Below are 19,811 nucleotides of genomic sequence, written 5' to 3' on the forward strand. Positions count from 1 at the left end.
GGGTACAAAAAAAATCACTCTTCTGCCCCTCTCCATTTTTTCATTTTGTGGTATTGAATTGGCATGGAAAAAAACAAGTTTACAGAAAAGGCTAAAATCAAAAAGTGATTTTAACCATTGGCATTAGCCATCTTTTAAGAGATCTGTTTCTGCTTTATACAGATAACGTAACTCTAGTATAGAGCTTTTGTTCAATCTTTGCACCTGTCCCTGCGATTTTGAAGCATTGCTCAATACATCAAATCCTTTGCATTTTATTGGGCTTGGAGATGACTCCAGCAGTCCAGTGAAGTTTTCCTCAATATAGGATGCCTTACCTTACCTTTATCAACAACAGAGAAGAGTGGATTTGACTGAGCTGATCCAAGGTACAGATACTGTTCAGTGTCAGTCTTGTTTCTTTTTAATATGTCTGAAGGTTTACCTGTTTCTCACTGAGAAAGGTCACACATGGATGCATCAGCTTGCAGCTGGTTTTTGATGGACATTTTGTTATATATTTTCTCCATCTATTCTTCAGGACTGTTTTTGATTAAACCTACAGGAAAGCAGCTCAGTACAAAATAATGTGCATTCACAGCATTTAAACTCCTTGGTAGTGGTGGGGGACGTGTCCTTTTGTGGTTATTTTAACAGGTATGTCTCCCTCTAGTGGTTAACACTGACGATAACTCAGATGTAAACCATACTGTTAACCACTTGAACTGTAAACCATTTGAACCTTGTTTGGGAGAGTTGTGTATACATGCATCCTCTTTAATGATATGCTCAGTTGCCATAGTGATCACGCCTTCAATCAACAGCTACAAACAATAACATTTTACTGTCAAGAGTACTGAAACTCAGAAAGGGAGAAGTACGCTGACAGTGATCATTAACCAGCTTGTAATTCTTACCATCTTAAAAGAAGACCAGACCAAGGTTGATGAACTTATGAAGCACCCATTTTTGGTCATAAACTGAAGCAGCAATGTATAGAGAAAAAACAACCATATTCCATCAAAGGCAATGACACTTAAAGGGACCAGAGTTGTAACTATTGGTTCAGTCTTATTCCCTGACTAATACTGCTTATCCCTGAGGGGCCGCCCAGAATATTATAATTTATCTCTTACCGTAGTAGCAAAAGCTTCCAGTTGTCCTGTGACAGGATATATTTTGATATTATTATATCAGAAATAAAACATTATATTCTAGATATACCTTATGATATAGTTACAGTATATATATCTCATATTATTACATTTATATAGTTTTCATCGAGTGCTCGTCTAATTTATATGATTTACATACATGTAATTATAACAAACCTTTTTGTTTTTACACATCTTTAATATAAAAGCAAAAACACATTTAAGTTATATATCTACATCGTTGTGAATGCAAGGTGGTCACATACATTGTTGTTATTTGCTGCACCAGAGGCTATAAAAATTAAAATTTTAGAGACTGCTTTATATGTTCCTCAGTTGTAATAAAGGATGCAGGAAATCTGGATTAGACGTGTCATGTTTTATCCCTTCGTCCTGCACCCTGCTCCCTGGTTGTAACGGTGGTAACAGGCTATGGGCCGGGCAGGGACCGAGTGGGACGCAGCTATGCTTAGCGCATGCGCATACGACACAGGAAGTTTACAACCATTTTCCCGCGTGCTAGCTAGCCAGCTAGCAAAATAGTACGCTGACTAAACTAGAATGTAAAAGTCGTTGGTAGGACGGCAGACAGAAGGTACAGTATTTCATCAGATAAGTAGTACACTGAATTTACTTTATAGTTGATCAAAATATTTGTTTTATGATTCTGCGGTAGTTAGCTAAGCACATTGGCTAATTTTGTTGCTAGCATACCAGCTAACTCCAACGTAGCAACGTAGTCTAGCTACTTATGACCTATCTACTGATGATCAACAACGGTAAAAGTAGCGAACCAGTTAGCGATGGAGCTAGTGCAGGACATGCAAAAACAACTCAAACAAGCCAGTCACATAGTAGTTATGCATATTTACTCTTTGGTTTATGGTCTGGTAAACGTAGGGGACTCTTCGGCTTTGAGCGCGTGAAGTTCAAATAGCAATCACACACATCGCCGTGGTATCTACCCTATGCCTTCTATTTGCTCTATTTCATGTGTACAAAATGATAATATTTACTGGCCGTAACTCTTTTATAAAGTTTACCTTATTTTAAGAATAAATGTGCAATATTTATGATAGCCGTCCATCTCCTTCAATGGGTCAGTGATGTGTGTTTACCAAACATTCAGCATTGGTTGCAGAGAAGCCTCGACACACCGTGTGGCTGCCGGTGTTGTAGTAACTCGCTCACCAATAACTGATGAGCAGGTGAGGTGGGAATGAGACGCGAAATTCCTTACTGCATTCGGTCATGAGGACCACTTTGACAACAAACCAGTTACAGTTCAGATTTAGCTATAAGCCTACTTTATTTAAAAATGTGTCTTTGAAGTAAACCCAAAAGAATTATTTCAAGTGTCAGTCCGTGAGTTGAACAAATGAAGAACACGTGATATAAACGAACACATGAAAAAGGTGACATAACACACAAAGCTTGCATTTGAACTGAATCTGTATGTTTTTCAGTGTAATTCCACAATGGCGTCTGCTGTGAATGGCAGATCATCACCTGTGTCTCAGGTCTTATTCCTGAGTGAAACTGGAAAACCTATGCACTTCTACCTGCGGCCAGGTCCTGCCAAAGCCCAGCTTCAGCCCCTTATCAAGGCTGGTGGAGGTGTGGTGACCAGCGTTCAGATGCCCAAAGCCATTCTATTGGCTGACCCAGAGGATCTGGCTGCAGTCCCGGCCAGCACAGCGCACTGGTACGTCTCTACCCAGTACATACGTGACTGTGTGGAGAAGAACCAACAGCTGGAGGTGGAGGACTACCGATTCAGCACTGACATACCCAGAGTGCAGACTCGAGCTAGCAAGCGCAAGCTGAATGGGAGCGGGCGTCTGGGCTACACGGCAGAGGAGGACGCTGCCATCCTGCGTTTCGTCAGCAAGCGCAAACACGAGGTGCGCGGGAACCGCGTGTGGCAGCAGATGGAGAAGCAGCATGTCACCAGTCACAGCTGGCAGTCCATGAAGGACAGGTACCGCAAGCACCTGATTCACCAGCCCCCAGCAGAGGATAGCAGGACGGAAAAAAGTGAGGAGGCAAAAGAACGTTCCCTTAACAAAGACTCTCCTCAGCCCTCGCCAGTAAAGGACACTGCACAGCCCTTGCCTGAGGAAAGACTCCCACAGGCTTCTCCTGAGGAGAGGTGTGCAGAGTCCCCGCCGGAGAGAATGCACCCCCAACTCTTGCCCGAGGAAATACAGCCTCAGCCCTCTCCTGAGAGGACTCGCCCACAAGGCCCACCTGATAGAACCCAGGAACAACCCTCACCCGAGAAAACTCAACCACAAGAGCAAACCTGTTTACAAGTTGCGTCTGAAACGACCAGTGCGCTGCCTGTGGTTGAGAATGTAAAGCCCCAGACATCGTCTGAGATGGTTCAGGTGCTGTCTTTGGCCAGGGAAGGCAACCCGCTGGGAGAAGAATCTGCAGGAACCTCCAATATGCCCACAGGTGAGTAACACGGGCTCTTTTTTGACCATGTGCATTCTTTGTTTTTCTACCAAACATTTTTATTGACATACCATGCAATAAAGACCTTTCAAAAACTGTGCGTTACTAGTGTGACTGGATTATCATGACAGTAATCGCTTTGTAATCAGTGATTACATTTTTAGCATTTTTAAATCCTTTCTGTGTTCTTGGGTGTGAATTCATTCATCATTCAGTGAGCAATGAGGAGATGGTGGGCACGGAGCACATAGAGGAGGAGGAAGATGTGCTGACTTCCACTCCAAAAAGGAGGAAACTGGGCATCCTGGAAAGAGCAATGAAGGAGTTTGAGGAATCAGAGGAGGTTAGTTTTTGATTGGTTTCCTGTACTGCTTACTAGTTCCTGTACTACTTACTATAGTGTATTACAAGTTATTGTTACACTATTCTTCTTACTGTCTGTGATAAACATAGATTAAATCAGTAAACTATGGGGTTTGTTGCTCTCTTTAAAATTTTGGATTGTACACAATCATTGGTAATGAGTTGCTGAAGGCTATTGTCATCTCAGCAAAACAACCATCATCAGATAATTTTCTCATGATGACAATATAGCCACATAGCCAATACTGACATCCTGAGTTTTGGATCTTGTGATGTCAAGACAGGAATTTGGTGGTGTTGAAATCCTCAAGTAATCTCCTTGTGATACTCATGGCAGACCCCAAAACTATCATTTTGTGATGGTCTAAAGGAGCCATCAGGGATTTCTACCCTTTAAAAATGTTTAATGTGAAGTCGTGAACCATAATGAGGTTAAAGTTAAAATATATGTATATACTGCAAGTTAAATTAATTGCATGAATATGCTTCTTGTTTTAGACTGATGATGATACTCCAGACATAGTTATTGGAAGCACAGCCAGCGCTGATCCCAAAGCTTTGGGTAATGGGACACCGGTCATTACCTCGGAACAAGTGATTCAGCCAAACAACAGTGGCAAAGAAGCTCACTCTGAGGCACAGTCTGAGAGTCCAAATGTCCAGAGTGGCGCTCCTGTCGACAGCATAAGGACTGAGGACACTGGCGCAGAACAGAGGTCTGTCCCTTCAACCTCCAACGTCCACATGGTCCTCTTGGACCGGGAATTGCAGGAAGAGGACCTTTCCCAGGCTACGGACCCCCCTTTCTCTCAGGCTCAGTTGGAGGAAGCAAAGCAGCAGCTGTGTGACCTGATGAGAAAGTCCAAACAGGGCCTGGTTAGTGTTACCAAATCCCTCTTGAGGAACAGTGGTGATGTGCCAGCCTCCCTGCACTACTTGCTCACTGGACAGAATCTGGAGGCTCGGAGGCCCCTCTGGGATCAGCGTGACGACAGTCTCCTTCTATCAGCTGACCCCTCTGAGCACAAGCTCCATGAGAAATATGGAGAGGTGGCTGTGGCCAAGCGGATCGCTTTTCTTGACATTGAGTGAAACAGGATCTGGTTGACTCAGGGGTTTGCTAAGTGGAACAGCTGTTTGCAATATCGCTAACTCCTGCTCCATGCCAGGTTCTGGGGTGCTGGAGTGGATGGTTTTGCATTTATCTTTTCATGTTGTCTTTTGTTTCTCATTTCATCTGGATTTCGTTTTTTAAGCTCTGTAACTGAGAAAATGCATCATTCAGAGCCCTAGTCAAAGTGTATATCTAACTACCTGACATCCTTTTGGACTATCATTTTTAATTAGAATTGTGTGATATTTGTGGAAAACAGAACAAAAAGTGTATATTCTTTGTAAAAAGGTCATATTCAGATTTAATTACATGTTTTTAATGAAAAAAAATTGAAATGATTTTAAAGATGTGTGACAGAAAGTGTCATTTTAAAGTTTGTCTCCACGTGTATAACCAGCTGAAATTATTCACACCACCATAATAAATCAAATTTTTACATACCAGTTGTACAGTGAAAAAGTTTTTACTTGCAAAAAGGTTGCTATGTGATATTTCAGGAGGTACCGATCAGCTTTAATGAGATTACTGCTGAAGAATGTAACTAACAGAAATGACAACCATTACATCTGAAAGTTGAACATCTGAAACATGACAATTTTTTTATTAACTGATAGTTATGATTAAATTTTTTACTTTATACTGTCTGAGAGGAAGATGTTCACAATGTAACATGACTAACAAACTGACTTACTGATGCATAGTTACTAATATTTCATCAGTATTTCATTTCACTTCTGGCATTGATCATATTACACCATTTTTAAAAATTGGTTGCATTTTATTCATATAAAAATGGTTTCAGTTTGAAATATGTAGTGTGACTGCAATATTGAAGAGAGGGAATATAATATTTCAATACAGTATTTGGTACCTGTTGATGCATTCAAATCCTACAATACCTGGATCTGGAGGGGAAGGCAGTGAAATCATTGACGTGTGCAGCAGTCGTAAAACAAAAGAATCCTAATGTGGGCTGGTCACTGAGAACGGTAAGGTTTCTATGACTAAAATGAAGCCAGTGGCGGATGTGCTTTATTGATGGCAATTCGCTGCTCATGCACCGAGGTTGCTGTTAGGTTGAGACTTCACACTAAAATCCTAGCTCCAGTGGGACGCTTTTCTGGATATGGAATTGGCAGAGCAAGTTGCCAGTGAAGAAACAAATAACATTAAAGAACGTGTAATGTTTTAATGTGCAATAGATTCATATTGTAATCCATTTATAGTTCAACATTTTGAGCGTTCATTATGTATAATATATGTAACATTACTTCTAACGATTCCTGGTGTGAGTATAGCACATACACGGCGTGCTGAAGTACGACGTTGTTGCGTGATCTCTTCATTCTTTTTTCATTTGAAAACCAGACCCAAACTGGCCGAAAATTATCCGCATGTCAAAGCAAAATTATATTCTGTAAAACCGAAACTATGGAGCATTGATCATACAGTTTTCCGATAGTTACGATTACCATTATAATTTAACGTGTAATACTTATTGTATTGTTTTATTTCATTCTTTAAATCGAAAATTGCTATTATTTTAAGTATGTCTTAATGATTATCTTAAGTAAGGCCGTGTAGCTGTTGTATTTTATGTTTCAGACGGAGATATACGAAACCGAACAGTGAAATGTCATGTTTTCCTCCTTTCATCAAGTTTCCATGCTTGTGCCCTCGGGCTATGTAGAATTGCTAGGATTGTTATTGCCATGCACAGTAAGTTAGTTCAATGCAGTGCCTAAGGTTGTACAGTCCCGGTTGCTTTCGAAATTCTCATTCTTACTCGTTCGGATAGAGCGGTATTTTGGTCCACCCCATGCTCCGTAGATTGGAATCGCCAACCTAGGGAGGGATTGTTGTTGTCAAAATTTAAAGGGGGAGACGGGATTCCGAACCGTCCGCTCGGCTGGACCTTTGTGCGTGTACAGTTAGCTACGAAAAGAATAAGTAGAAAAACATACAGTGTGTAAATCTTACGAAGAGGGCGAGTGTATATAAGGAACAGAGTAAGTAGCTAATGTTAGCTTCCTCACTCCAACTACACTATCTAGCTAACCTGCTAGCTAACCTGCTTGCTAAAGAGCTTCAATGCAATGGCTGTCACTCAGACTGAACATGAGTGAGTGTGCAAGCTATCTGGCTGTATTAAGTCAGTGTGTAGAACTAACAGTTGGCTGGCTAGCTTGTTTTTGGTTTTCTGATATCCGTCTTAACATTTTGCATTTGTAGCTAGCGGCAGTTAAATTTGTTAGTAGGGTGGTAAGTTGATTTCGATATTGTGAGCCTATGTTTGCTAGCCTGGTTGGTTGCTATCAAGCTAGCTAATTTCTTGAATTTACAGTGAACAGCATTCACTTTGTTTCTCATGTAAGTGCTACAGTAGCTGCTGGGTAGCAAGACCTGGCTCGCCAGCTACTGCATCCAGCCAGCGTTTACTTCAGTAGAAGAAGACATGGCCAGCTAGCTACAGCCAGCAGATGTCGTTTCTTTGCTAGCTAGCCAGTTAGCCTGTTAGTACAGAATGTCCAGCTAGCTTGCTGTCGATAATTAGCCACCACAGTCCCTCTTTGGCATGGGTAGAAACTTAAGCAGTTTGTTCTAAAATGTTATTCTTAACTTCACCAGCTATCTAGCAAGTATTAGCTTTATTGTGAAGTTATGTCATGTTTGACAGCCAGGTTTCTGGTTACGGGTGACCGGCAGTACTTTGTATACTCCTGTTAATTTGTCTGAGATAATTGTTTCACACTGCTTACTTGTGGGACGGGCAGTTTCGGCCCTACTTGGTGCCATCTCAGGTCTCTGAAATTATGTCACCGTAATTATTTTTTGTTTGACACATGTTATTTTCCATGGAGACACTGATTTTTTGAGTGAAACAGCCAAGTGCTCTAATAAACCTCAGGAGTCCCTGGAGTCCCTGTTCCCTAAAACCTGCTACTTGTAGTAGCTACTTACTGTTTATTTTACGTGTAGTATTGCGATGTGTTTTGGATTATGGTAGTGTACATGGCTTCCCTTGTCTAGTCAGGTTGCACAAGTTAACTTAAACGGCTTAAGAGTAGGGCTTGAATGGTGTTATGCTCACACTCACTGGTCTGGGAGTGTTGTTAGCCTGGTCTGACACTGTTGCTCTTCCATCTTGAATGGATGCACATATGTTCTGTTGTGCTGGAAGTAGCTCTTGATAAAAGCATCTGCTAAATGGATGTAGTGTAAACCTATAGACTGAGATCGTCCTTGCTGTAACACTGCTGCTCCATGTTACTTTAATTGGGGCTGTTGTGTGGTTCATGTTTTGTGTCCGTGTGCTTGTTTTTGAGGGTAGAATCCAACATTAGAGTGCCAACCACAAAGAACAAGCATGAGCTCCAAGGGGAGCAGCACTGCCTTGTCCCGCCGAAACTACCGTCTGGCCCCTGACACAGACAAGCCCAAAGTGGCAGGTAAGTTCTTCATGGAGTTGTCTGAGAATGAGACATATATATTTCGCATATTCTCTATCTTTGACAGAGAATGAAACATCTTTACTCTATGATTTCACAGTTTATTTCTAGTGAACCTCAAACAGTTGTCTTTCCTTAACATGTAGCTATTGTATAGTGTTTCAGTTATTTGTGTGCAAATGTGAACTGAGTATTTCCATCCTCTCACCCTCCTTTGAAACTTTTTTTTATTTTATTTTAAAATGACGTGTATAGGGATCTAGCTGTATAACTAGAAATACAGTAGAACAGTGAAAACATAGAAGACGTACCCAGCTGAATAGTATGATCAATAAGACAACATTAGCAAACATCCACATTCACATTTAAAAACATAGGCAAGATTGGTTTGTTTTCAGCCCTGTGATGGTAATTCAAATCGTATTGGTCTCCGTTTGTCTCACCCCTGGACTGTTTCTCCAGGCATTGTCAATGAGAAGCTGCTGAGTGACTACCTGTACCATGTCTTCCCCCCCTCCAATAAGCACAGTGTTCCCTCTGCGGCTTTCAGGTACTGTCTTGCCTCTACCCTTCCTTTTCCTGTGCTGTAAAGATCCTCCTCCTGTGTGTTATTTCCCATTATTTCCTATGGGCGGTCCATGAAATGGCTGTTCTTTAAACAAAACAGGTAGCAAGTAAATAGGTCCAGCAGTTTTGCTTAGCTGCCTCCAGAAAATAAGAGTGGTTTATGCGGTTTGAACGAGGCTGCATTCCATAAAAAAAATTCCAATTTAGGAAATTTGTAAAATCAGAATTGGTTCCCCCTTTATCTTAAATGTGAAAACTAGGGTTACATGTTCATAACTTGAGAAAAAACATGTAACACCTACATTCCATATAGAAATGACAGTGTAACAAATTTCCCTTGCTTGCAGTTTTATAAACTGATATTTTGTTATGTAGTGTTGACAGGCCCTTTTGACATATTTCTAAGTGTGGCTTGTGATCTGAAATGACGGAGGCAGAACCTTTTTTCACCTTTATATATTATTTATCTTGACCTGTTTTTTTGTTTGTTTTGTTTGACTAAATGGTAAGCAATTACTTCTCGTAATACTTTGCACCAGATAGCAGATGATTTCCCTTTCTCTTAATTATACCTTGTGGTAGTTTTCTTCACAGCACACATCCACAGATTATTTGACCTTTAGAGTGTGTTAGAAATGTACTGATTTTCTGAACTGGGGTTGATTTCTTACCTTTGTTATTCTTTTGCCCTTAAGGCTTGTTGGATATACAGTTACCGGAGTGGAGTTAGCTTTTTTAGATGTTTTTGTAATACAAATGTATGTGTTAAATACAGAAGCATAGCATGAAGAAGAACAGTACTGCTAGGATTGAGAGCAAAATGAACACCAGTTGCACGCAATAATCAGTCGAAAGAAAAAAAAAATCTTCTTTTTAAAACTGAAAAACCACCACTGGTTCTCAGTTAATATTAGGTGCAGTTGTGTGTCATGGTGACTTGGAAAGGGCAGGAATTGGCATTGCTAGCATGAAGGCACGAGCAGTAACCACCAGATGTTTCCCCTTTTCTGAGCCTTATTAAAATGTCCTGTGTTGTGGTCCTGGCTCATAGTTTTACACGCTTTCTTCAATGTACGTCTGAAGAAAAACTGTTCAACTTAGTTAAACAGATGTATACCAGTCTGTAGTAAACTGACTTAGAGGACATGCCAGGTCATCACAAGGGACACTGCTCACGGTGTTCCTTCATGCTTTGGCTTTGGAGTTCAACTCGCTCTCTGAGGTTTCAAGACTTCATGGCCATTTGGAGTCATGGAGTGTCACAGATGAAAAATTTGTCAATATAATCAAGCCACTAAATTCAAACCTCTTATTCCTGTTGTTTGCACTACATTTTATTACTGTGAAGATGTGCCGCTCTTACTTAAAAGTGATCCTTTATTTGTCAGTAACATTGTAATTAAAATCCCTCATTTGGACATTTATGAATAGTGTGTAACAGGGCTGAGGTTCACTACAGCTCCTTGACGAACTCTGGGAGTGACGGGACAGTGAAGCTAAATTAGTTCAATGAGCACAATGATCAGTTTCATCAAGTAGATGTTTATTTGATTGGAACAAAAGCCTAGAGGACTCAGGACTAGGGTTTAATAGCAAGGCTCTGAGTGTGTATTCCTCCATGGTTAGTCATTCAGCACTGAAGCTCTTTAGGTATTTTAAAGGAACCATAGAGAAGCACCATTGATTTGAGTGAAAATGGGTTTAAAGGGTTAAATAGTTGAATGTAGGCCTCTGGGGTCTAATATAGCACCCTTTCCCAATGGGTGGCTCAGGTTTCCACAGGAGCTCTATAGATAGAGTGTGATGGGAGCGCAGGAAAAAGATCAGGAGAGGGGAGGTGACAGCTCCAAGCGAGGAAGTGGCTGACCGAGTTTAGCCTCCATGAGAATGGATTTTACTTCAGTGCTCAACCATTCATCCAGAAGAAGTCAGCCACTGAACCGGCCATAGCAAGGGCTGCTAGATGGATTGAAGCTGAGGGGTGAATGATGTGCGTTTGACATGCACACGCACGACTCATTCACACAGAATCAGACGTTACTTCTGCTTGTCTTTCGGAGCCAGGTCAAGAAGCAATGTGTTTTTCATTATTAAGGTTTTCGCCTCCAACCCTTTTTCACCCACTGAAATAGTCTGGCCCTTCCTCTCACAGAAAATGTGGTTTGGGTTACTTCTGGAAGTCTCTTTAGAGTTTAAAATCTAACATATATAATGCAAAACTGTCATTAGCCAACTGTGCTTTTACCACATGCCAGGCATGGCGCGACTGCTGCATTTTTGCAGTATTTACTCCGTGGCAGAATAGGAGCTTTGGCTGTGAGACATAAGTGTGTAGGAGAAAAACATAGCGTCAGAAGTTTGGTATCGCCACTGTGGGTAAACTCCTCCAATGGGAGAGGAATTTGAATAGTAACAGTTCCTAACACATTGTCCAGGGAATACATGCAGCTCATGGGGCTGGGTGGGTTCTTTCCCCAGGAAAACCCTGACCTTCCAGGACCTTGGGGCCCACCTGGAGCGGCTGCTGTCTGAGGGAGAGGCTGCGGAGGACACTAGAGGTCAGCTTGGGGCCCCTCATGCATTAGAGGGGGTATAGGATACCGTTTTTATTTATGCAGCTGTAGTGTTTATTTTCCTGGACGGGCACACACATGCACACTTGCTTGTGCACATTTACACACACACACACACACACACACACACACAAACACATACATGCTCACACGTGCTTGTGATTATGCATGTATGAGCACACACGCACATATACACATGCGAGTGCGCAGAAATGGCAAGGGTCAGATGTGGGTTAGATTATATTATCTTATCAAAGCCAGCAATCCTGTGTTGTCCTCACTGCTGTGAATGTGAATAGCTGTGCAATGCTTACTGGGTGCGTGGAGGACCGTGAGGGCTGCTTTAATTGCAGTGTGATACATGGTGTTTTTAGCTTCCCTCCGGACTGTGAAATGTTGCCTCTGGTAGTTTATAGGACCTTTGCTTGTTTTTCAAAGGATTTGGTAGTACAAGCTTTAATTTTCTAGTAATATATTTAATAGGAACTGTATTTTTAAAATATGAAATTAGCACAATGATTTTTTTTTGCATTGCTCACTACTTCAGGGGCTAGTTACAAAACATTTGGTTATGGTATAGCAATTCCCTTGGAGAACCATGTTAGTATATTTTAAAGAAATGACAGCTGGAAAACACCATATTATGGTTTGGTACCTAAACAGGTTTCAGTTGCACTCGGAAGATGTTACTTCTGAACAAACATGGCTGTCAAGAGAGGACCCAGTTAACCATCTTTCTCATGGTGTCTCTGTCCCAACCCCAGATCAGGTGATTGATGGGCGTCTCGGCCCCCCCACTGTTGTCCTGGACCACACCAGTGGCTTTGAGGGGCTCCTTTTTGTAGATGATGACCTTTTGGGGGTAAGCCTGCTAACTCCATCTTTTGCTTTTCACGTCTCTTGTAGGCCTGAGTTGGCTGGGTGCTGTGTGAAACTCCTTCGAAATATAGCGATGTGGCTCTTTAGCATAGACATAAATCAAATCCTTTTAAAAACCCAGCCTCTGAGTGGCTCAGACAGTTAAAGTGCCTGTTCCGAGTGCAGGATGGGCCCTACGACCCGGGTTTGAACCGGGCTGCGTCATGCTCACAGTGACCGGGAGGGGTGGGTATGCTGGCCCGGGGGTCCCTCGTCACACCGGGTGGCATGTTTACGTGTTTTGTAGAATTACACGCGCTACGTCCTACGTGTGTACGCACAGGTTGCCACAGTGAGGCAAGCTTAGGGTATAATTAGCAATTTCAAATTGAGCGGAGAAGAGGGGCTTTAGCGTATTCATCTACTTTGTGTGCTTTGTTTCAAGCATAATTGCCTACCTCTGTGTGCTTCTGATCTAATTGATCACTTTCAGCAGTTCCTTGAAAGATAGATTTGTTTTTCTTTTTGCTAAAGGTCATCGGCCATAGCAATTTCAGCTCTATCAGAGCCACTACCTGTGTCTTCAAAGGTAAATACTTTATACACATTTAAACTGTACCCTTTTAAAATGCTGTTAAAAGTTTAAAGAGGGTTTTTTGCTGTCTGCAGAAAATATTACTTGTGTTGCTTTACAGTGCTGTGAATATACTGTTGGTTAGCAGGGGAGTTGGGAGTACCTTCATACTCTGCCTGTTTTTAACATTTCTCTTCTGTTGGCCAGGAAAGTGGGTCTATGAGGTACTTATCTCCTCCCAAGGATTGATGCAGATCGGGTGGTGCACCCTGAACTGCAGGTTCAACCAGGAGGTAAGCCGTCAGTCTGGTTAAATTGACTGACGTCGACCCTACCTCACCTACCACACCTTTTTACACCAAAAAACCTCAGCTGATTCCTTGTAAACCTCAGCTGATTCCGTGTCTTCACCACTGGCTGATGCAGCTCTGACCCATCTTTCTGTCCGTCTTTCTGTCTTTCAGGAGGGTGTGGGTGACACGCCGGACTCGTACGCGTACGATGGAAACCGAGTACGCAAGTGGAATGTCACAACCACTAACTACGGCAAGGTGGGAACACTAGGGCAGATGCCGGGTGTGAGCCATGAGCATGATGGATATCACCTGCTCATGCACAGGTTTACATTTCTCCTCAACTGATTTATGCTTATTGTCAGAGCAAGGGTGAGCAGCGCTAGCACTGAGAAAGCGTGGCCTCATGGAAGTTAAATAAACACGTTTTCTGTTTGATTCAGATACAGGTGTCGGCTGGAATAAATTTAGATAGAAATTGCGGGACCAGCGTTATGGAACTGTGATAGGGAGGTGGAGAGTTGATAACCGCGTCAAATCAAACAAAACCAGGCAGCCGATTGAGAAATTCTAGGTGGGTTTGTTTTCGTTCTGTGCTCTCGGCATGTGTTCTCACATCACTGTTTGATCTGTTTAGTCGTGGGCTGCTGGTGATATTGTGAGCTGCTTGATAGACCTGGATGAGGGGACCATAACCTTTTGCCTGTGAGTTCAGAAAAGAAAAGTCTCTTTTGAGTTGTGTTTTTTATGGTATTACTTATGTTTTTTTAACCTGCTCTTAACTTTTCTCCCTTATTGAACTTTTGCTCCCTCTCTCTCTCTGCCCCATCAGAAATGGGCAGTCCCTGGGCACAGCCTTCAGTAATATTAAGACGGGTCCTGGCATTGCCTATTTCCCCGCCATTAGCCTGTCCTTCAAGGAGTCGGTGGCATTCAACTTTGGCAGCCGCCCACTTCGATATCCTTTATGCTTATAATGCCTTGCCTCCATTCTTTACTTGCTAATAGCTTTACATGACTTCCCAACACATTGTCTAGCCAACCTGACCCTTAATTGGTTTTTGAGTTGACATTTCAGTTGCTTTTTTAAATTAAGTTTTAGTGTGGTTTGAAGTCAGGCCAGTCAGAAAAGGTACCTCTTTCCCTGCCATTCCTCCTCTCAGCTATTTGTGAGGCTTGGTGAAAGTTTCCACCATTGCTCCACTTGTTTGTGTATGTGTGTTTTGGAAACTCCTCTGTGAAGCTTCTTAACCTTTCATGTACATACCCTGTGGAGGGCTACCTGCCCCTGCAGAACCCCCCCACTGCTGACCTCGTCAAAGCAAACAGGCTGCTGGGTTACATCAAGACCGTGCTATCCACTACAATAGACACACAGGTACCGTTGTACTGCTTGCAAGCTCTTTGTGTGTGTGTGTGTCTGTGTCTGTGTATGTGTATGTGTGTGTATACGTATATGTTTCCCCGCATTGCTAACAGTACATTTTCCTGTGGTTTCCAGAGTTCCTATAGCAACCTCAGACCTGAGGGTGTGTATGTGTGCTCTCCCCCATACTGAATGCTTTTTTCTTGTGTGTTCCTGGCAGGAGGGGAAGCTGCTGGAGAAGGACAGTTCAGGCTGGCAGCTGCAGGGGGAGCCCACAGTCCTGGTCACACTAGCTCACATCTTCAACTACTTCGCTCCCCTTATGGTCAGTCACATGCTTCGGTGGACAGTTATAACCAAATACTAAGTTGCATCTTTGAAGGATTTGACAAGGATATAGCACATTTTAGGAGATGATGTAAGTGGTCCTGCTAACTATGAGTGGGATCAGATGGTTATTATCAGGGTGCCTGAGAATTTCAACAGTAGACGTATTGAAATGCTACTCACGTTCCACTGGAATTACTTGGTCCTCACAAGTATTTTGTCAAGATCAATATTCCTGGGGATCTTGCTAATTGCTCAAACTTGGGTTGGTACTCACAAAACTACAGGTTTTCTGTCCTCTGAATTTTCTACCCATGTAACACAGATCATGGCAGTTTTTACAATATCTGTAATGTTGTATACAATGTTGGAAAGCAGATACTTAACTGCTGGTATACATTTGCAGTTTTTACAATTTATTGAAGTCATTACATTTGAAGGAAGATAAGTTTGTAACACATCATTTATTTGAAAGTAACAGTAATTATTTCATCCTTTTTTTGTAGCCCAAATGTGAACAAGTCAGAAATAGTTGTGATTTGCATGAACATATACTGTTTTGAAATGTTTGATACTGGTTTAATTCGGTGACATCCTGAGATACCTGTTAAAGCCAGCTGCCATCCTGACAGTTTTGGTAATTAACAGAGAGCGGTAAGGTTTTTTTACCAGCTTGCATATTGTCGTGGGTGTGTCTCTGTGTGCAGTGCAAGGTATACCTGGTGGAGGACGTCCTCATGAACTTCCTGCTCAGTATCCTGGAGGGCGGCGGGTCAGTGGAAGAACACCCCCTCATCCAGCAGCTCTTGGACCTCTTCTGGCTGCTCATGGAGGTGAGACCCAGGGGGCGGGGGGGGTCTTCATTTTAGACAGCGAGGACAGCAGAAATATGTAGGCATCTGCCCCCCAATGAACGTGCCTCTCATACCTGCCCTGCGTCTCTCCTCTAGGACCATGAGGTGAATGAGTGCCTGAAGCAGCTGATGATGTCCCTGCTGAGGGCCTACAGGTTCTCCCCCATCATCCCCGACCTGGGCTTCCAGGTAGGCGGGTCAGTCTGGTGGCGTAGAGCTCAGTCACTTAAGACTCATGAGTCAGAGACTCTCGCTGTGCAGTTCACGCAGGTGAGTTGGGTCTGCACCCTCTCCTCTCGGCCTGTGTGTTGTTAGTGTGAGAGCCAGCAGGTAAACAGACAGGTCTCAGGTAGGGATCCGCTCAGCCTCTCTTATCCAAAGGGAATGAACGATACGGAGAGGAACAATCGGTTGCGCTGAATTTTATGCAGCACGCATTGAAATGAATGAATTGCTAAACCCTACTTGGCTGAGGCTTTTGAGCAGTGCCTCTGAGAATCTGATAAACAAGACCAGCTGTGTTTATAAAGGATTTCCCACCTACATTTCCAGGCCTGGAGTGTACAACAGAAAACATGTTGGTGCGAGGTTGCAGCACAGAGCAGCCTCTGAATGTTCAGCTAGCGTTCTGTTTTGAACATGTCCTGAATGGGAAATCCTCTATTAGACAGTGGATGCAACGAGTGGAGAGGCATACGCTACATGCATGACCACGCATCAAACTAATGCAAGTATGCTTATAGGAGAACATTAGGTGGAATGGTCCACCGCTGAGCTTAATGATTGTGCATGCAAGGTTAGCTGTTAGTGTCGACAAATCCTGGCACAGTGTAACCAAAATAGGATTATATCAAAGCTTATGCTAATCACTGATGTCAGAGGGTTTATGCAGGTTTCTCTCTACTGTCTTTAACTATCGTTGAGTTACAATTTTTAAAAAAACTGGACAACATTGAGCCTCAGTAATGTTTGTGATCTGTTAAGTTTCTGTTGTTTGACCCCATTTGACATTTGGCCTAACGTGTCCCTCTTTAAATTTGCAGATTCATTACTTGCGCTTGACAGCTGCGATCCTTCGCCATGAGAAGTCCAGGAAGTACCTTCTTAGCAATGTCTTATATCCTTTCCCTCGCACAGTACAGACTGTCCCTCCCCCACCGCCACATTCCGGATCACAGTATGCCGGACGAACACACTTTTCTATTCCCATTACTGCAAAACAACATGCATACAGGCCTGTAGGGGAGTTCAAGAGCTACTTTAGCATAGAAACTAATGGAGAGAGAGGGGAGTCAAATGATAAAATATAATCAAATAGTTTTCATCTCCTGCACAAGTACTGTTGTTTGAAGAGGAGATGATTCTTTGGTTCAGTGATGAAAGGATATTAATAATAGAGCACAGCCAGCGTTCCTAAACACGTTAGTGAGTCTGTGAATATTTCTGTGCTTAGGCTGTCCAGCATTATAAACTCAGTCCACCCTGTTGGCCTCCGTATCTTTGTACTTCTCTCTGTGTGCTTTTCCTTGTGTGGCAGTCCTTAGCATTGTCACGTTCGACGTGCTGCGCTCTGTGGTGTTCTTCTACATTAAGACTCCTCTGCGGGTGAAGGAGGCCGGGCTGGAGGAGCTCATCCCCACCACCTGGTGGCCGACGCGCTTTGACAAGGAGGTACGACAGGGTGCACATGTGGTGTGTGTGTCTGAGCATGGCTTATTCTGTTGGGCCCACCACTACTCCACCTCGCAAGGACGCTGCCATCTTTCTGATAAATTTAGTTTATGAGGTAATAAATTCCACCGTTTTTATGTCATACAACAAATGACAAAGGTGTCCTTTGATGGTGATGGTTAGACTGCTTGTGCGACCTCAGCACAAAGGGGTTTAGGTTTCATGAAGTTTAATAAAACAATGTCAGTGGCTGCGGGGGCCCTCACAAATGGTAGGTCAGCTGGTTTACAACAAATAATTCACACTTCTAATATTGAGAATTAAAATGCTGGTGGCCCACGCTACTACTTAGTGGACAGAAACAACTCTGCAAATGGGATTTGATAATTTATTTTAAAAACATACAGTATGTTAGCTCATGCGGAAACTCATCCCAGTGACAGTGAAATCTGACCCCAAGCCATCAGACTCAATTCCTTTTCAGTTCTCAAAAAAAAATTCAACAAAATACTACAGTTCAGATGGTGAAAAAACATTTGCTCATACAGTATGATTCAAAATCTGCTGTGTTCATCTCAGTTTAAAAATAGGGCACGCTGCCATATCTCAGTAGTGGGGGAAAATGGAATAAAACTGTATTTGAGCAAGCAGAGAAATGTCTGCTTCGGCTGCTTCACGTTCCCTGCTGCGGTGATGCGGCAGGCTGTGTGGGGAGTTCTCTGTGACACGGGAGGCTGTGTGGCGAGTTCTCTGTGATGCGGGAGGCTGTGTGGAGAGTTCTCTGTGATGCGGCAGGCTGTGTGGGGAGTTCTCTGTGATGCGGGAGGCTGTGTGGAGAGTTCTCTGTGATGCGGCAGGCTGTGTGGGGAGTTCTCTGTGATGCGGGAGGCTGTGTGGGGAGTTCTCTGTGATGCGGGAGGCTGTGTGGAGAGTTCTCTGTGATGCGGCAGGCTGTGTGGAGAGTTCTCTGTGACGCGGGAGGCTGTGTGGGGAGTTCTCTGTGATGCGGGAGGCTGTGTGGAGAGTTCTCTGTGATGCGGCAGGCTGTGTGGGGAGTTCTCTGTGACGCGGCAGGCTGTGTGGGGAGTTCTCTGTGATGTGGCAGGCTGTGTGGGGAGTTCTCTGTGATGCGGGAGGCTGTGTGGGGAGTTCTCTGTGGTGCGGCAGGCTGTGTGGGGAGTTCTCTGTGAAGCAGCGGCAGCCTGTGCTGTGCCTGTGCCTTGCAGGGCAGGGACGAGCGGGAGCCGAGGGAGGAGAGCGCAGAGGAGCGGCTGAGGCGCCGGGCTTACGAGCGCGGCTGCCAGAGACTCAAGAAGAGGATCGAAGGTGAGCGAAGCCCCTCGACCCGCTAACATCCGACGGAACCTCACATCTGCATGCACTGGGGTGCTGGGGCACCTACTGAGCCGTGTCACCAACTAAGCCATGTCACATTTTGTATTGTCCAGTGGTGGAGGAGCTGCAGGTCCAGATCTTGAGGCTGATGCTCAACAACAAGGACAAAGGGACGGTAGGTTGAGTTGGAGGGGTGACTCTTGGCTGTGTTCACTCATGAAGCCTGGCACAGTTATTCTTTATTAATTCAAACTTTAGTTTGACTAGAAAGTGTAAATAGTAACACATCTTATAACTTACTTCCCTTTTAGGGGGAGGCCTCTCGGTACATATTCCTGAATAAATTCCGCAAGTTCCTTCAGGAGAACGCCAGCAACCGCGGGGTAAGAGCTTGGCCCTGCTGCCTAGGCATCTCTTTGTGCCCTAGTAAAGCAGGGCACACGCTTCACTGTGTGAATACATTTGTTAAAATTTTAACAGGATTTCAACAGGTAGTTCTCCCATAATAACAGCTTTAATTGCCTAAAAGTGAGTGTTTTGGGCAGAATCCTCTATTTCCGGAGGGTGACACATGTTCGTTTTTCATGCCTAGTCTTGTTATGGATTATGGTATGGTTTCACATCTCTGTGGCATTGTAAAAGTCTGAGTTGTCCTGTGGTCTGTCTGTCAGAACCCCACGGTGCTGTGCCCCCCGGAGTACATGGTCTGCTTCCTGCATCGCCTCATCACCGCCATCAGGGGCTACTGGGACGAGGGAAAGAGGAAGAGCCCCGGCACTGTCAGCAGCGAAGGTGCAGAGAGCACACACATTTAACACACCCAACACAAGCTTGCGCTATCACGCGATCGCCAGACGGTCACTGCGAGATGTGT

The 19,811-nt window shown here is 43.6% G+C and overlaps 2 protein-coding genes across 4 annotated transcripts in view; both read left to right on the top strand.

Moving 5' to 3' along the window:
- The first annotated feature begins 1,652 nt into the window (after positions 1-1,652).
- Positions 1,653-5,415, top strand: LOC118779726 (telomeric repeat binding factor 2, interacting protein). The gene is made up of 4 exons (XM_036531935.1): positions 1,653-1,728; positions 2,600-3,593; positions 3,809-3,936; positions 4,455-5,415. Exons 2-4 carry the CDS (start codon positions 2,612-2,614, stop codon positions 5,046-5,048), a joined length of 1,704 nt encoding a protein of 567 aa, XP_036387828.1. The 5' UTR covers positions 1,653-1,728; positions 2,600-2,611; the 3' UTR covers positions 5,049-5,415.
- Positions 5,416-6,924: 1,509 nt separating this feature from the next.
- Positions 6,925-19,811, top strand: part of LOC118779409 (E3 ubiquitin-protein ligase RNF123) — a 103,266-nt gene continuing 90,379 nt past the window's right edge. For 2 of the 3 annotated variants that reach the window (XM_036531511.1, XM_036531512.1), the window contains exons 1-20: positions 6,925-7,079; positions 8,402-8,519; positions 8,982-9,069; positions 11,565-11,644; positions 12,424-12,521; positions 13,052-13,106; positions 13,299-13,384; positions 13,556-13,642; positions 14,022-14,089; positions 14,217-14,342; positions 14,648-14,762; positions 14,971-15,075; positions 15,785-15,910; positions 16,028-16,120; positions 16,975-17,048; positions 17,485-17,602; positions 18,829-18,928; positions 19,051-19,112; positions 19,249-19,320; positions 19,609-19,729. In XM_036531511.1, the coding sequence (XP_036387404.1) occupies positions 8,438-8,519; positions 8,982-9,069; positions 11,565-11,644; positions 12,424-12,521; positions 13,052-13,106; positions 13,299-13,384; positions 13,556-13,642; positions 14,022-14,089; positions 14,217-14,342; positions 14,648-14,762; positions 14,971-15,075; positions 15,785-15,910; positions 16,028-16,120; positions 16,975-17,048; positions 17,485-17,602; positions 18,829-18,928; positions 19,051-19,112; positions 19,249-19,320; positions 19,609-19,729 (1,756 nt within the window). In that variant the 5' untranslated portion in view covers positions 6,925-7,079; positions 8,402-8,437. Of the gene's footprint in view, positions 7,080-8,401; positions 8,520-8,981; positions 9,070-11,564; positions 11,645-12,423; positions 12,522-13,051; positions 13,107-13,298; positions 13,385-13,555; positions 13,643-14,021; positions 14,090-14,216; positions 14,343-14,647; positions 14,763-14,970; positions 15,076-15,784; positions 15,911-16,027; positions 16,121-16,974; positions 17,049-17,484; positions 17,603-18,828; positions 18,929-19,050; positions 19,113-19,248; positions 19,321-19,608; positions 19,730-19,811 lie in introns of those variants that run through there. The other variant, XM_036531513.1, reaches the window with a different exon arrangement.

The sequence above is a fragment of the Megalops cyprinoides genome, chromosome 6 (genome assembly GCF_013368585.1).
Source record: "Megalops cyprinoides isolate fMegCyp1 chromosome 6, fMegCyp1.pri, whole genome shotgun sequence".
NCBI classification, from domain to species: Eukaryota; Metazoa; Chordata; class Actinopteri; order Elopiformes; family Megalopidae; genus Megalops; species Megalops cyprinoides.